The 17642-nt window shown below is 40.8% G+C and overlaps 1 protein-coding gene across 1 annotated transcript in view; it reads left to right on the forward strand.

The window, feature by feature from the left end:
* OGDHL (oxoglutarate dehydrogenase L) overlaps positions 1-16839 on the forward strand; it is a 47947-nt gene extending 31108 nt beyond the window's left edge. Inside the window, 8 exon segments of the mRNA XM_040071625.2 lie at positions 791-918; positions 7225-7403; positions 11017-11088; positions 11900-12025; positions 12636-12708; positions 15008-15171; positions 15722-15876; positions 16595-16839. Of these exon segments, the coding sequence (XP_039927559.1) occupies positions 791-918; positions 7225-7403; positions 11017-11088; positions 11900-12025; positions 12636-12708; positions 15008-15171; positions 15722-15876; positions 16595-16718 (1021 nt within the window). The 3' untranslated portion in view covers positions 16719-16839.
* The last annotated feature ends 803 nt before the right edge of the window (positions 16840-17642 follow it).

Consider the following 17642-nt stretch of genomic DNA (forward strand, 5'->3'; position numbering starts at 1 on the left):
CTAGATAAATTTCAGAGCTCTTTTGCTAGCATTCATTATAGGAAAGGAAAGTGCAAAAAGATTCAGACTTCGGTGTTGGCAGTCCTACAACACACAGTGTTGTTACTAGCACAATAACTGGCCTTATGTTAGCAGTTGTAAAGCTGGACATATTGCTGTGATTCACTCAGTCTGCTCAGACAGTTAATGGATTGCAGTAATTACTTCAGTCATCTCTGTTTTGGTAGTATTCCTTGGTTCCCCATTCTAATGCTGATTAATGGTGTTCCAGAGAATTGTAAATGGTGCGTGTGAGTGGAAATAGCAGGAAAGAGGATGCAACTCCTTCAAGTTTCAGTGCTGAAATTAGATTAGATTACATTTTTTTCCATTAAAGGCAAGCAATTGTTTCAAGGAAAATACTAGAATTTGTGAGGAAGGCAGAACAAAATGTTTTTAATAACAATTTTGTTCCTCGGAATTTCTTTAATAATTCTATTTTATAGCAACAACTTCCCCATCCTTTTCTCTTTCTCCCCAGTTCTACTAGCGGTGAAGTAATTTTAATTTCCGTGAGTGCTTGAGAAGCCTGGATAGTCAGTGAAAGTCCTTCCAGTGCAGAAGTTGTATTTAGACATGAGAATGTATTTCCCATGGTTTCAACCAGACCAGGATGTTGTGTGTAGCAGAGAGAACCATGGTGCTTGCTTGCTTTCCAGAATACAGCTCTGATACTTCAGCTTCGAAAAAAGCTCTGTTAGAGCCCCAAATGATTCTTGGCTAATAAATTTCTTTCAACAACTCTTTGCAGCCATCGTCACCATGTGCTTCATGATCAAGAAGTTGACAAGAGAACTTGTGTTCCCATGAATCACCTCTGGGAGCAGCAAGCCCCCTACACCGTGTGCAACAGCTCCCTCTCTGAGTACGGGGTTTTAGGTACGTCTCATCTGCCTGGGGTTTGGTGGGGCTGCTACACAAAGCAGCAGAGCTCAGCAAGGACAAATTGGGGAAAAAAACAAGCCTGTAAAATGGTCACATACGAAACAGGTATCAAAGCTCTTCCTCTCGGGTTCTGGCATCCTTTAAGCGTTTTATAATTTTGGGATTCAGTTAAAAGCATCCATCTGCTATTGTTGATCATGACAGTGCTGGAATGTGCACCTGATGCTTTCTTAAGAGAGGAGGAACTGACAAGAAAACCAGGGACAGTTCGTCATAGAGATGGAAAAAATCCATCCTGCCCTTATCTGAATGTGCTATTTCAAGAAAACAAATTGTTTTTAGTGATAGCGTTAATCATTGTGAATTATTTTACCTTCAGCCACAGAGAATGGATAACCTTACTCTGACATGATGAGGGTGGCAAGAGGAATGTGGAGCATGAAACAAATACATCTAATAATTTATCAAAAGCGTTACTGATTCTACGGATAGTAAAATATCATGTGAAGGAAGTACCTGAAACATTGTACTAGATAAAAGTGGTGGTTGATAGCTGCTTGCTTCCAAGTTCCAAAATTATTTGGTTACTTAGTTGTTTTTGCAATATTGCGTATTACCTATGGCTAATAATATTAAAATTAAAGTGGTATAAAATTGTAGAGTTGGAGTATGGGCTGAAAACCAGATTTTTAAAGTATTTTGTTAACTCTGTGCCAGAATCATTGTGAACAGAATCACATTTTTTGTATCACTAACATGCAAAGGTAAACTCTAAATAGGAGAGTGCAAGTAAGGATGTGTATAAATGGGAGAAAATAACTGACATGGATAAAAATCCAGAATATAATTTCAAAGAACAGTTGTTTCCAATTTCTTATTGTTTCTCATGGTGTGTTCTGGGGTTTCATAATTCGAGCCTCTTTACAGTGTTGCTGCAAAACTTGTGTGTAAGTCGGTCATAGCTTTCTGGCTTTGGTTTTTTTACATTCCAAAAGAAGTGACAAATGTCTGGATATGGTTGAAATCTGATTTTGTTTCAAAAATAACATGTCACTAGGAGGCCTAGTGTTGATATGGCGTGAAGGCAATTCTAACTGTCATAATTCCTTTCTTTAAAAAACTAACTTAGTGGGGTCTCTTTCTTTCTCTTTCTTGATCTCATCCTGCTCGGTATTGCCCTTCCACCCAGCAAAAGATACGTGAAAGTTGATTTAACAAAATTCATTGAACACAAGCAACAGAGTAAAATAGGGTTTTGTTTGTATGCTGAAAACAAGAATACCATTTCTGTGCACTTCTACTTCAGCAGATGGGATGACAGGTTCTTCAAAACTAATAATATTGATACTTTTAATTTTCAAGAACTTTAAATTCCTTATGTCCAAGCTGTTTTCTAACAGTAAAGGAGATAAAATTGATCCAAATAGTTAAGTGATGTGGCGCTTTTTTTTGGTGTTTGTTGGGTTGGGTTTTTTAAACTAAAAATGCCAGGTTCTGTGTTGAAGTGATTTTATAATGAAGTTTTCTCTCTCTTGCTGGCTTTTATATATTGACCTTTTCCAACATGTTTACTCTTGTGTATTGCCTCCATAGAGAGATAGTTTTGGGATAAGTAGCAGTGTGTGAACATTCTCTTCTAGTTAAAGCTGTGAGTCAAAGAAGAGCTCTCAGAATTGGTATTTATCTGGTTGGTAACACCACTAGGTCTCCTTTTTAATACATAGAAGAATAAGTGAAGGCTTGCAGTTCACGGAGTTGGTTCCTCAGGAGAAGCAAACCCCCTGAACACTTTATTTTCTCTAACTGCTGTTTCTACTATCTATTTCTGTTAAAAAAACCAGTTTAGAATTAGTGCACTGAAGTGTTTGGTGGCTGTAGGGAGAATTGTGAGATAATATAAAGGAGAAAAAATAGTGAAAAAGTGTTAGGAATTTATTTTATGACTGTTAACATGCAGCATCTCAGAAGCATTTTGGGAATTCCCTTGGTTTCTGTGACAGAGAGCTAAGTATAAATGGATCAAACAGCCCAGCATGATATAACTACAGATTGTTTCCTTGGCAGATACGTAAGTTAAGAGCTGGTATCTGTTCAGAGCGGTGAGCTTTGCACCAAGTTATAGTCCAGCTGGTTAGGAACACCTGGGGAGCCACTGCTCCATTAAAATGATACTCTGGCAAGATAGATTTCACTTAGAAAGGAAACAAAGGTAGCCTTGTTCAATTGTAGTGCAGACAACTGCTTATGTTGTTTCTATAGGAAGCCCTGGAGTGGGTGTAACCTGGGCATTAAATTAGAGTACTTTACAATCTCTGATAATTTAGAGTATTTGACAACCTCTGATAATTTTGTTTGACATCCTATGTCTACTATTTTTAGTTAAACCCAGATTATCGTAATTCAGTTGTGCATCCACTTGCTTTGCTATAATTTCCTTGTACTGAAACTGAATATCTGGAAGTTTAAGTGATAGCCATGAGAAGTTGTTCAGGCATAGGATGTTTGTCTGAATTTATTTGCTGATTAGGATACAGGAGAAAAACAAAACTTATAGATGCTCCATTCTACCTCTTCAGCGCTTTTTAAATACTTGAAAGGATTTCCTGTATTTCTTTACATCCTTCAGAATGACTTATGTAGTGTGAAGTCTCTATCTAAGAGGTGAAGTTCTCTGTCAGATTCAATACTGCCTTTGAGAGATCTTGGGCTGGGGCATCCCATACTGGGAGCTTTCAAGGAATATCAGGCAAGATAGACTTGGAACTAGTGTGTAGTTCAGGAAGTTCCTGAACCATGAGACTTGGAGTATAATTTTTTCAAGGGAAAAAAGTCAAGTTTAAAGCAAAAGATGAATGTAAAATTATTTTTTGCAATACACACCTAGAATGAAATATGAAGTATTACTGCTCAGTCAAACAATGTATTTTTAGTATTGGGGATAGCAAATACAAATACCTGTGAGAAATTGTGTTAGGAACTAGGACAGACTGTAGTAATCAATTGCATCTGCATGGAGTCTGAGAAAGCATCAGTCTCCCTGTTAAATAGTCAGCCACCAGATGGGTATTAACTTCACTTTGTCCTGAGCTGTGTTTGGGTTTGTGAAAGGATGCATATCCCTCTGTAGTCCCTGTGCTTAGAATTTCTGTTAAAGATAGCAAAAATCTATCTTTGAACCTTTCTTCATTCTGACATAAAATCCTTATACTGATAAGCCCTTTTAACTGTCAGTTAAAATTCATGCCCTAAGTCACTTCAAAATCATATTGAATTACGTTATGGCTGTAGCCTTACTTACATTAATTGAAAAACAGCTATTCTTATGACAATCATGAAAATGCTGTGGGGGAAACACAACACAGTATGCAGTGTAAGCTGCCACTTTGCTTGACAACATTTCTGTCTGTGCCAGAGTGACGGAAGAACAGTGAGGGAGCACAGCAGGCACTGGACTAATAGAAGCAAGCATTTCTGCTAGGTCTGTCATCTAGGGACCATAATGAACTCCAGCAACTGAAACATTAGTTTTGCAGCCTTAATCAAGTGCTGTGTGTTTTTCTTCCCTGTTTCCTCAGTGTAGAAGTTTACCAAACTGCTGTGCTGGTTCCTGGTTCCCTGTGCCCTGGTGTGCTCTGAGCCCTGAGCAGCTGCCTGCTGTTTGGAGTTGGCTGGTTGCTCTCCAACACCCTTCGGGTGTGCAGGCTCCTTACCTGACATTCTTTGAAAGTTGTCTTGCTGCCTGGTTGCCTTGGATTTCCTCACAGCTTCAACCTGTTCTCTGTTTCTAGCTGTGTAAGAGTTAATCCTTTGAACCCACAAAATTTGCACAGGTTTTTTAAAAATGTTCAGTTCTTGTTTCTGCAGATGCAAACAACAAAGTTCGCAAGGTCTCTACTGTAGGGTGGTGGGGTTTTTTTTGGTGGGTTTGGTTTTTTTTGGGTTTTTTTTTGGTTTTTTTTTTTGTTTTGTTTTGGTTGGTTTGTTTGTTTGTGTTTGTTTGTTTGTTTGTTTTTAATTCTTTTTTCTGGTCTGAGGTTGAGCCCTCACGAGGGGCCTGGGTCAGAACCTGCTCCCCTGCATTTCATGTCTCATCTCTAGAACACTGGAGACTTTCTAGTTCAGGTCACCTTCCTTGACTATGACTCTAGTGCCCCAACAATTCCTTTTTTCAAGAGAACACCCCACTCTCTCCTGGGCAGTTTACCTTGCATCTGTCTAGATCTTTCTCCACCAGCACTTTTTTTATTTAGCAGTTCAGATCTTATTTTTTAAGCAATTTTCTCGCCATGAAGGTTGCAGTAGTAATTCTTCACAGAATCTTCAGTCTGTCAAGAGTTAAAGCTATTCCACTGCTATAATCACAATTGGAATAGTTTTAATTTAGTAACTCTCATTGCCATTTCCCTGGTGGAAAATTGAGTTCTGGTATACTAAAGATGTGTATACCACAGACACATGTGCCATGAAATAGTAGTCTCAGCAACATCATTCTAAAAATACTAATCGGAATATATAGATTACATTTGGATATATTTTCCTAGACATTTTTATAGCTGTCAGAAGTCTTGCAAATGGTATCTGTGTTAAGATCACACTTTTCGATGCAGCTTCACCTAGAACTTTGTTACCCTGTAGAGATTAGTGTGAAGCTGTCGACAAGATAGGAAATGAGAAATGATACTCTTTTTTCCACATGAATTTCAGGGGTGACCTTTCGTATATGAAGTAGAATTATGTGTGTGCTGTGACCAAATTTTAAGTATGCACTGAGCTCCATGCTCTTTGAAAAGCACTGTTTGGTTATCCATAACTCTGAGTGGTCAAGACCTCAGTTTGTGCTTCTCTAAAAGCTAGATTACCCCACCCTTACAGAGAGCAGCATTTGCACAAATAAGTCTTGAACATATTGCATATTTTCTCAACCATGTCACCCAATCAGCAGAAATGGTCTCTTAATGCTTGTGTAAAATTAGAATGGGATTCAAGCCTATCTAGGGAAATCTATTTTTCAGATACCTTTGGGAATATGAGTGAAGGAGTTGTGTAAATTTTTCCGCTGTTTTCATTGTGTTAAGAACAATGGAATTACACAAACACGGAGGCCAGAGATGGAGGAAGGGCTGTTCAGGCAGTCGGACCAAAGGCAAGGCCAGCAAAAGTCATTCTCTTTGGTAATGACCTGTCGTCTGTCTGACTTTACAGTCTTTTTTTGGCTTCTAATGTATCAGTTGCCTTTAGGTGGGACCATGAGCATCTGCTGGAGTCATGGATGGGCCGTTCAGAGATCAGTAGTCCAAAAGCCAAGTGACTTAAAGATTTCTTGCCATGGGGATGGTAAACGAAAAACTGGGTTGGAATTACCAAGGAGTAGACTAGGAGACCCAAAAGGTAGTTGATCTGCTGGGGTAAGCTTCAATGAGATTATTCCCACACTGAAGTTCTGTGTTTGAAACCAGATCATTATATTCTGTGTAGGGCTTCAAGATGAAATGTATCTATCATTTAAATACCTATTCTCTGTGTATATTGAATCAGTTTTGCCTCGGCCACAACCTCTACAACCAGAGCACTGCTATATAACTCTGCTTTTTACTGAGAGCTTTAACCTTTTTTGGTTATAATCACTCCCAAACTAGAGGTGGAGAATCTGAGTACAGGTACTCATTCAGCACTCCAGGCTCTGCTATATTGCAGGGTCAAAGGAAAATATGAACAGAGATCAAATAATTTCACATTGAAGAAGAAACCCAAAGGATCCTTAGCCCTGTCTAAGAAAGGATTGTTTATCCAAGTCCCAGATGTGTTTGCCATGCAACTGTTATATTCTAGTTTTTTTGGAAGATCTGAAGACTAGGATCGTGTCTGTAGACTGAAAATTGATGTCATCAGTAATTTTCTTCTTCATCTGCATATGAGAGGGGAAAAGAAAGATGGTGTTGTGTAGGGCTGTGGAAATATTAAAATTAATCAATAACTTGAACTGGGCTGTAAGTGCATTTTTACAGGAGAAGATAGTAGTGAGCTCTTAAGGAAACATTATCCTAAAGTTGGAGTGGAGGGAGGGGGTTTAGTTTGTTTAAAAATTCCTATGATATTGAAGTGTTTGAGGAAAAGTTTGAAGGCTTGAAGTCAGGCTTAGAAATGGCACTATTGAAAACTGCATGATTTATAACGGGGTTCCAAAAATCCAGTTCACACATTAACTTTGGGATTGTTTTATTTTTAATTTTTAAAGAGGAATGAACAGAATTTTCAGGAAGTCTGTTTATTTTCTCATTCTCCTGCTTGTTTGCTTGTCAGGTTTTGAACTTGGCTTCGCTATGGCGAGTCCCAATGCCCTGGTGTGCTGGGAAGCCCAGTTTGGGGACTTTCACAACACGGCTCAGTGTATAATAGACCAGTTCATCAGCTCCGGCCAGACCAAGTGGGTTCGGCACAACGGGATCGTCCTGCTGCTGCCGCACGGGATGGAAGGAATGGTGAGCGCTGCTGGCTGGCACCTGCAGGAGGGGAGTGCTGCCTGCACTGCCTTCTCTGCAGCGGGAAAAGCCAGAGGTGTCTTGGGGATCCGCTGTGATAGCTACCCAGGGGAGGAAGGCACTCTGAAGCATGTGGGGCTGCCTCAGTGTTACAGAGAAGAATGTAGATAGATTGACTGGTAACCAAAAAACCTTGAGAAATATTTCTGAGCTCTTGGCTTTGTGTCTTTCTTAGTGGCATGTACCGCTTCCCCTCATTTCTTTCCTTTTTTTTCCCCTCTCTTTTTTGGTATCTTTCCCTAAGACACTGCCTTCTTTCCCTAGAAAGCTGCACTCTCAGTGTACAATAAGAAAGAAATCATGTCTAAGAGTGCTTGCTTGGTTTTATTTTGCATAAAGTATGTCTGTATAAACTCTGCACTAAATTCTATTGCCATGAAATGATATAAAACAACTTTAAAACTTCTTCAAAAATAATTTACTTTGGTCCATTTTGATGTAATAAGAAATCTCTTAACCAGAAATTCTCTTTCTGGGAAGGAAAATGTTTCTATTAGCTGTGGACTGTCTTTTCTTTGGTGGCTAGTAGGAGGAATTAGACAGTGTCTTAGAGAGAAGAAGAGCGTGGGCACACCCTAAAGTTCCATGGAGTTCATATTAGCAGTGGAATTGTTCTTCAGATATTTTAAATTATTTTTAAGTTTACGTGAACATCATGTCAGGCGAGGTTAATTTTCTCCTTTTCAAATACATTAACCTTCATGAATTGTTGCATGTATATTCCTAGTTTTCTATTTAAAAAAACATAGTATGTGCCACAGTGGCAATCTCCACCTGTATAAATGCTTTAGACCTTTTCACCGCAAACTGTGTCATTTCTGTTCTCACAAACAATTTAGTTTATTTCCATTCAATTACGATCCTGTCCTGATACACTGGGGTGCATTCATGTCTTATAAATGGCTTTCCATATCCATTGTGCTTAAATAAAGGGTCTGATGCCGTTCACAAGGGTTTTGATAAATTAATTTTTTTAACTGTATCCTGAGGGGACAGCCTGAATGAGCCCTCAGCAGGAGATGTGGTCCTCTGCAGGAAAGCACTCGGCTTAAGGGGCTGGTTCTCTGCTACTTACAATACTTTTAATCTTTCTTTCCCCATAGCCACTTGGCAGCGAAGATTTGCACAGATCTTCTGAAACATGCTTATTTTGCTACTAGTGTCAGCTGCTTTTGGAATATTTAAGAATCCCAGCAGGCTGTTGAAATCTTTTATCTTCCCAGAAGACCTTTTCATTACAGGAGGACTAGTTTTTCTATAACTACACTGTTGGGGACAAGATGATTTGGGGAAGGATTGTTGATGGGATATGGATCCCTTCACCTCTAGGTCATGCATTCACAGGCAAGTGGCTGTGATTGAAAGACTCTGCAGCCTAATGGCTCCTTGGGGACTCATCTGAAAGTAGCAAATGGATTCAGTATAGGTCTCACTGGATAGGTGGTCACAGTAGAAATCAACCCTACCCCATCCCACGCAGCAGTTGCTGGCAGTCTGATTGGTGGTGTCAGCGCAGAAACTGAAGATGGATGTGAACATTGAGGCTCTGGGCTGAGGTTGTTGCTGGGGCAGTGTGTGAGTGATGGGGAAGCCTCACCTGCCTGTCCTGTAATTGTTTGCTGGTAATATCTCTGTTCCCAGTGTACTGACTGCAGTGTGCTTGTGAAGCACTGGCTTTGTGCTGTGTGTGCCATGCTTAGTGCAGGATTTGATTTACAGCACACAGATGTGAACAGCAGAGGTGCTACAATAAACTGGGCTGCTACTGTTCACCATAGTTTCGTGCAGCTTTGCTCCTTACTCTCAGGTCCTTACCTGTCTGTGACCAGATTGTTTGGTGCCTCAAAACTGAAGGCAGAATTCCAAGGAGCAGTGATACAAGGCACAGTTCTAGGCTGTTTTGTTACACTTTTGTTGCCAACAGAATGTTTTTTTCCTTTGAATTCCCTTAGTCCACGTGGCAGACTGTCATGGATTCATAGAATGGTTTTTGTTGGAAAGGACTGTAAAGACCATCTAATTCAAACCCTTTCATCATGGCAGGGAGCCTTTCACTAGACCAGGGGATGCCCAGAGCCCCATCCAGGCTGGCCTTGAACACTTCCAGGGACAGGGCATCTACAGCTGCCCTGAGCAACCTGTGCCAGTGCCTCACCACCCTCACAGCAAAGATTTTCTTCCTTGTATCAAACCTGTACATGCTCTCTTGTGGCCTAAAGCCATTTCCCCTTGTCCTATTGCTACGTGACCTTGTAAAAAGTCGCTCTGTAACTTTCTTGCAGGTCCCCTTTAGGTACTAGAAAGTGCTGTGAAATATTTCCCTGGAACCATCTCTTCCCCAGGCTGAACCATCCTGATTCTCTCAGCCTGTCTTCATAGGAAAGGTGCTCCAGTGCTCTGATCATCTTTGTGTCCCTCCTATGGATCTGGAATCCTGCACTTGGAATTAGGAAGGATGATGTGTTCCATCAAGGTGGACTACTAATTGTCAGAATAATGACTGATTTTGGAGATCATGTATTAAGATTTCAACAGACAAAGTTACGATGAGAGCCATATAAAGAAAAAGTCTCTGTGGACATGATTAGCTTTAGAGATATGGAGAGAGTTGAGAGGTGTAGTATTTTGTCTTTGGGTTCAAATAATCTACAGCTGTGTGTGAAATAAAAGTCCTTCCTAAGGGTTCATGTCCCTTGAACAAGCCAAGGCTGTCAGCAATAGCAATACATAGAAAAGCACATTGCATTCTCATACTCCTCACAGCTTTCTCTGACCCTTTATAAACAGGAACATGAAAAGGAAAAATAACAGATTCTGCTACATTCCTTATTCCTGATAATTTCTGCGGCCAGCATGCATGTTTTGCTAATGTAAAATGGAACGTTTGTGCAATTCAAGTAATTGTCGTGGGTACTGCTAGTGAGACAGTGGATGGGAGTGTTCAGTAATGACAGAACATAAAATATCTCCTGAGGAGGCAGAAATTAATCTTAGGTTAGTCTGGCAGATTATGTGTGTGTGTATTTTGATCCATTTTAGTTAAAGCATTCATCTCGGTATTTGGTCCTGTACTGAGCAGTGAACAATAGTGGGAGAGATCCTGTGCCTGCTTTTGTTGCTAATACAACAAAAGTTACAGCAGTTACCTTTGTGTTTGCTCCTGTTCAGCATGCATGAAGTGTTAGTCACTGCAGTACTCTGGGGCACCCAGTGTTTCTCTTCCTGACATTCCTCGTGCTCCTCTTTGCAAGGTCATTGTTGTGCCCACGTGGACCCACTGCTTTTCCACTGGTCTTCACTGTGCAGCTAGGCTGAGGGTAGAAACACATGGTGGAAATACAGGTGAAACCAAATCTCCTATGAAAACAGAAGATGAGGAATTCCTGTCCTGGGGTGTGTCCTCTCTCTCACTGCTGCTGTTGATGCCTTTGGCTGGGGGGTGGGTGTGCAGCTGGTGCAGAGGGCACAGGAGGTACTCAAGCAGTGAGTGATCTAGACTGATGTCTAACTGCTCATTTGGCTCTTTAACATTGTTTTATGATGCCTTTACCAGGGTCCAGAGCATTCATCAGCCAGGCCTGAGAGATTTCTGCAGATGAGCAATGATGATTCTGATGCCTATCCAGTAAGTAGTTTTGTCCTTTTCTTGCTTTTCTTGCTTGAGAATTTTTGCTAGTAGTATCCTTTTAGCTAGGTGTAGCAGGTTAGGACTTAGCTTCAAGTCTTGATGTAACATGAACTTGATCCCAGTAAAAGTAATGGAAGTATGCAGCTTTGCTGCTCATTGCAAAGCTGAGGTCACATACAATTAATCTCTGGCAGCATGATCTTTTTATGGCTGTTCCTCAGGGCTAGTGATCCTGCTTGTTTCTATTGCTGTGTGTACTGCAAATAGGTGTCTCTGGCCAATTTCTAAAGGAGGTCAAGTGAGATTACCCTGGCTCTTTGCAGTGGAGCTAAATTTTACTGCTAGGAGCACAAAAATAAGCAACTTCTAATTTTGATTGGGCTAAGACTTTTCATAGGTTGGTAATTCACTTCTATAGATAAAGGGCATACCTCTACAGGATGGGAGGGAGAGTGAAAGCTAATGTACACTCAAAAATTGAATTACAGTTTAACGTTCTTTCAAAGCAGTTCAATTTTGTTTCTTCCATCTGCTCACGTCCTAGTCCTCCTCAGTCTTCCTGGACTTCCCATCTTTTCTGAATTAATGGAAGCTTTTTGTGTTTATTTGCATACATTTTTAGGAAGAAGTAGAAACAGAAAGGAATGATTTGTAGGGATGCTTCCCTAGCTAATAAAAGTCTCAGCTGAGAGCTGCTAAATAAAGTTTTTGAGAAAGGGAGTTGCTGAGTCAGAAATAGAAGAATGTCTTTCAAGCTTTTTTTCTGATCTTTTAGACATTTTCCTGATGCCTTTAATGTTTCTCTCAGGAATTCTCTGAGCAGTTTGAAGTTTCCCAGCTGTATGAATGCAACTGGATTGTGGTGAATTGTTCAACTCCAGCCAATTACTTTCATGTCCTCCGAAGGCAGATCTTGCTGCCGTTCAGAAAGCCGGTAAGGTTACCTTAATGGGCTTGATTATTCCAGGTAAATTAGCCCTCAGACAAGGAGTGGCCTTTGCATATGACACACTGCTGAAAAGAATAAGGATTGCTGGTGAAAAACTTCAACTGAACACTGGTTGAAGTTGCCAGTTTGATGGAAAGAAGCTCAGCTCTGATTTACTATGGCTCTAAAACTTGATTTTCAGCTTGGCTTCCATCTGGCTGTGCAGATCTTTGGATGAGCTTGTCAAGGTATTAGTGATATAGCTAACAGGTTGCAGAACTATCATCTGCATGTCTAATTGCTGGAACTTCAAAGACGCAACTGTTGAATGTTTTACTGGTTCATAGCCTGTGATTTGATTTTGTTGTCAAAAAGAAGCATAAGCAGTGAGTTTTGAGAACCTGTAAAAGGAGTAGGCTACCTAAATCTTCTGAATAATTTTGAAACTTTCATGACTTTCAAAACAGGAAAAAATAACTTACTGTGTTTGCTATTCATATTAATTTATTCTATATCATATTCAGTTTGTGGGTTTTATGTGCACAGTGTTGTGAATGTTGCATTTGTAACGGAGATAAAGCAGCTCTTGACTGTTGGAAGAATTTCTGTCTTACAGCTGATTGTTTTGACACCCAAGTCACTGCTGAGGCATCCAGAAGCTAAATCCAGTTTTGATGAAATGGTGTCTGGTAGGTCACCTCAAAGTATTGTGGAGAAATAATTAGCTATACCAAGTTGCATGTCAGACTGTGAAGAACAGAATCTGCTATGCAGAATTTGTCTTTTCTTTCAGCATAATTTCTGTGGAGCTGTCATAGTGTCATAGCAGGGACTTTTGCTGAAAAAATCACCTTCATGTATGGACTCTAAATTTTAACAGGTTTATCTTGTAACCAGCCATTAATCTTAATGGAAAGTGTATTTCCATCTCTGCAGGGAGTTTCCCCTCAAGAGGTTACTACTATGTCCCTCTGCTCTTTTTCTTTTCATATAAAAATTTAGTTGTTCTTTGTACTGCCTATGCCTCCCGACCCCAAGACTGTGGCATAGGTTGTAATTACACTGGGCTCATTTGGAAGAATAATGTGCCCAGTTCTTGTTGCAACGCTCGAGTTGGGGCTGCTGTGTCACACCAGTGATCTAAAGTGAGATCAGTGAGTTCAGAGCTATTGCTGGCATGCCACCAGTACCAAGAGATACGCAGTGACTGCAGGGGGAATACCAAACACTGCAGTGGTTTTGTCCTCCCTTGCACTGGTTACACCGTGTTGGAGTGGCATCAGGAAATGCAGTGACATGAAATGAGTGAGGGATTACAGTGGCTGTTCAGAATGAGAATGTGGGCACAGGTGTGCTGGTCTATCTCCAGTTCCAGTGAGGGTCTTGACTGCTGTCAGAAGAGAGTAACTGCTATAGTTTTTAAAAAGCAACTTACACTGTATAAGTGTGCTCAAATATTGTATTATCTTATTTTTGTAAGTGTGTAACATCTGCCTCTCAAGCAAAAGCATTTGCTATTTTTATTACTGTTTAAGAGCTTTGTAGAATGGGTCAGATTAGAAGTTCTGCTGGCTTTGTGATGTCACTTTGTCTTGGGAGTCCCCTCTGCTTCAGGCTAACCTCAATAGTGGCCAAACTCCAAATTAACGCTGCCCCCTGCTCCTCCCAGAACCCCACTCCCCAGTCTGCACCCCCTGCTCCTCGCTGAACCCCAGCCTCTCCCCAGCCCCTCCCCAATCCACAAACCCCACCTGCTGCTCCTCCCCAAACCCTGGCCCCTTTTCCAAACCCAGCCCCTCCCCTAACCCCAATGGCACCCCAAGGTTACATCATCGGGGCAGGGATTACACCATTAGGGTTACACCATTAAGGGTTATGCTGTTAGGGTTAGAGTTACCTTCATGTTTCTGCTGAAGTGGTAATAAAGTGTTTCTGACTCTCAGCTAATCCTTTTTGCTCTGCTTTTAATAGAAAGCTGAGTGAGAAAGACTGACTCCAGCTGACCCAATAAAGCACAGATTCAGTCTTTTTTAATGATGAATTCTGCTGTTCAGTGGGACAAGATAATTCTGACATGAATCAGTTCTTCTTTGATATGTTTGTGCTGTTGCTTTCCTTCCCCAAGATAAATGATTCAAACAGGAGTTTATTCTCCTGGTAAGTGGGTGTGCTGATTCAGAATAGGAGATCGAGCTGCTATCTGCTACCCTGCAATTGTTTAATGTGGAAATAGTTCTACTCAATCATATATGAGAGCAAAGAAAAGGATCTATCAGGCCATCAAGTCCCTCTTCCAGTTTCATGTATCCCAAGCAAATTGCACTCCTGGGAGGTGGTAGCAGTAAAGATATGCATCTGAAATTGTACTTGTACATTAGCATTTATACGTATGGCTCAGCTCTGTGCTAATTCTTGCTTTGGCTATTGCTGTTTTAGCTCTCAAACAGAGGCTTAAATCTAATACACAGCAGTAATGGGTGTGCTTGGGTAAATATTTCTGCAGTTCTCAGATTTTGTTGCATTACGGATTTGTGTTTTGTTTTTATAGAATATTCTGAAATTTGAAAAGCTGTATTAATGGTACATGGTTGAGATAATTTTGAAAAGAAGAAAGAGTATTTCAGGTGATTCTCTGAAAAAAACCCCAAACTGTAAGAAAAGTTGAGCTGTCCAATCAAATTAAGAGTAAAGATGTAATACACAACACAAAGCTGAAAAACAGTCTGCCGTTGATATGATTGTGTCTATTAAGTGTGGGGAAAGACTGGATTATTGACAATCTTCTAACTTCCTGAAACTTCTTGAACTGCTGAAGGTCACTTTAGCCAAGTTACCAGTCTGGAAAGTAGGACCAGAGAGGCGGGAGAACCCTTTGATCACTGCAGCCTGCTGCTTGCTCAGTGAAGGACTAAAGGACTGTTTCTTGGGCTGCTTTATTGAAATGTCAGCTCCACTGAGAGCACTTTTTCTAATTTGTGCTCCAACTAGGAACCACTTTCCAACGTGTGATTCCTGAGAATGGGCCGGCAGCTCAGGCACCGCATGAGGTCAAGCGAGTGATCTTCTGCACAGGAAAAGTCTACTATGACCTTGTGAGAGAGAGAAAGAACCAAGACCTGGAGAAACAAATAGCTATAACCAGACTTGAACAGGTGAGCTCCCTGATCTTCAGAAGGCAGGCTCACGGGGGTTCCTGTGCTTTTAAATAGACACCCCTCCTAGAATGGATGGTGATAGCATTTTTCTGGCACTTAACATCTTACAAGACATATTCTAATCCTTCGTGGCCATGTGGAGAAGGAACACATCAATAGCATACTGGACAATGAGATCCAGAAAGCTTGATGACTTTTCCACAGCAACATAACAAAGTGAAGATTACAATATGATAGCACCTTCAATTTGTATATGCAGTCTGCTAGGTTTAAATGTTGTGAATAGTACACTTCAAAGCTATATTGTCATTCACTGATTAAGGACATACTACAGCTACTTAACTAAAAAAGCTGTAGGAGTGCAGGTGATCTGGACTACGACCTACTTCTGGTCGTACTAATACAGCTATAAAATACTTGTGTATTCATTTCTGAGCATTATATCAATTAGAGAAACATGAGTCACTCTCCACGGAAAAGTAATGACTCACCATGGGCTAATAACACATAAGAGAAAGCCTTGACAATTATTATCCTCTTTATCCAGATCTCACCATTCCCCTTTGACTTACTTAAAGAAGAGCTTGATAAGTATCCAGCTGCTGATCTAGTCTGGTGTCAGGAGGAGCACAAAAACAGTGGATATTATGATTATGTCAGACCTCGTTTCCGCACTATTGTGAACCGCACTCGACCCATCTGGTATGAGACTTTAAACAATTGCTCTGTCTCCTGGGCTAATTTGTTTGCATTTAAATTTGGTTGGGGTTGTTTTCAGGTATTCATGGTAGGTCAGGTTCTTCATAAGTCAAGACCTCTGAGTCTGGGTTCTTGGGTGAAGGAGGGAAAAATCTAAACTACTATTTCTCAAATACAAGATGCACATATTGCTCGTCCTTGTAGATTGGAAAGAAAATCAGTAGCAACGAGGTCTGTATTTATTGCTTCTTAGCACAGCACTTTGCTCTCTTTTGTCTAAGATTCTGTCACTTTAAGAATTTGATTCCAGATGTTAGGTTTCTGCAGGAAACAGCTGTCATAAGAGCTCAGTCCATGCACCTTTGTTATTATTTTAGACGGTTGACTCTCAGATGGGCCCGTGCAGCTATCAATGGAATGAGAGTCTTCATTGCCAAAAGGAAGTTACCTAATTATGAGACGGTGTACCTGGCTGCCTTGAGAGGGATGGGGGGAAGACACAGCTTAACGATGATGGGAGGGGGGAAAGAGAGGGAAGCTGACCAGAAGGTATAACTTGGTACGACTTAGATTGATTTTTATTTAAGAAAGATTGATGATGAAGTATCCATATCTGCCAAGCTAACTTGAATGCATTAAGCAGCATGTTCTCATGCTTGTTATTGTCAAAATAGTGTCTCTTCTCACCTCATTTGTCTGTCCAATTCTTTTTGTCATGAAGGTATGTTGGCCGAGAGCCTGCTGCTGCACCTGCCACAGGCAACAAGAACATGCATCTGGTGTCACTCAGAAGGTTCTTGGATACAGCTTTCAACCTGGAGGCCTTTGAAGGAAAGACATTCTAACTGCAGGGCCCTGACCTGTCTCTGACTAGTAGTCTCTCAAAACACTGCATCCAAAAGGAAAGTGGGGAGAATACTGGAAATTACATATTTTTGCTTTACTAAATAAAAGCAGCTGACGTCATTACTGTGTACCTTGCTCCCCAGTTTATAATCAAAAAAAATTCCAGCTTACCTTCCATCATTTTTTGTCACTTATCTATTCAAATTGGGACCTCTTTGACACAAGAAGCTTCTCCTACCCCAGGATGCAATGTGTGGCTCGGTGAGGCTCATATCTCAGTCTGTGGGCACTGTCTAATTGCTGTAAGTAAGTAAAGCAGGCATGGACAGCACCATAGTTATGCACACAAGAGGCATTACCACAAGGAAATGAAATTACTTATTTCTGTCTATACATCAGAGAAGAGTAATGAAACTGAAAAACAGTTGGTAGATGACTGGTAAAGAAATGTACCAGCTGTGTGTGTTGGAAGGAGATGGTGAGGTAACCTGGAGATGTGAGGAGGAGGCTGGAAATTGGGAGTCACATAACAGAGTTGTTCAACTGGGGGATAACAGTAAGTAGTGTGAACCATTTAGATAGGAGGTCAAGAAGGGCAGAAGTAAAAAGGACCAAGAAAAGATTGTTTGGGGCTGCTTGAAGTGGGAAGGAGTCTACATGAGACCACAGCTGACAGAGCAGTGGCTGATCACCAGGAGAATTCAGCATCAAATGACTTCACAAGTAAGAGGGGCTCTTGCTCCCTGGGCTGCCTACTTTGATGCTGTGTGGTATTAGGGAACTGTGGGGTCCTGTAGACGTCCTTGTTTTGGATGAACAGTCCTTCCCTCACCACACTACTACGATCTCCTTTTCTTTGACCATTACAAGATTGTATTTGGATGAGAATTCTCTGTTTTTGCAAGAAGCAGCAGGTTTTCTGC

This window comes from Hirundo rustica, chromosome 8, assembly GCF_015227805.2.
Source record: "Hirundo rustica isolate bHirRus1 chromosome 8, bHirRus1.pri.v3, whole genome shotgun sequence".
Classification (NCBI taxonomy): domain Eukaryota; kingdom Metazoa; phylum Chordata; class Aves; order Passeriformes; family Hirundinidae; genus Hirundo; species Hirundo rustica.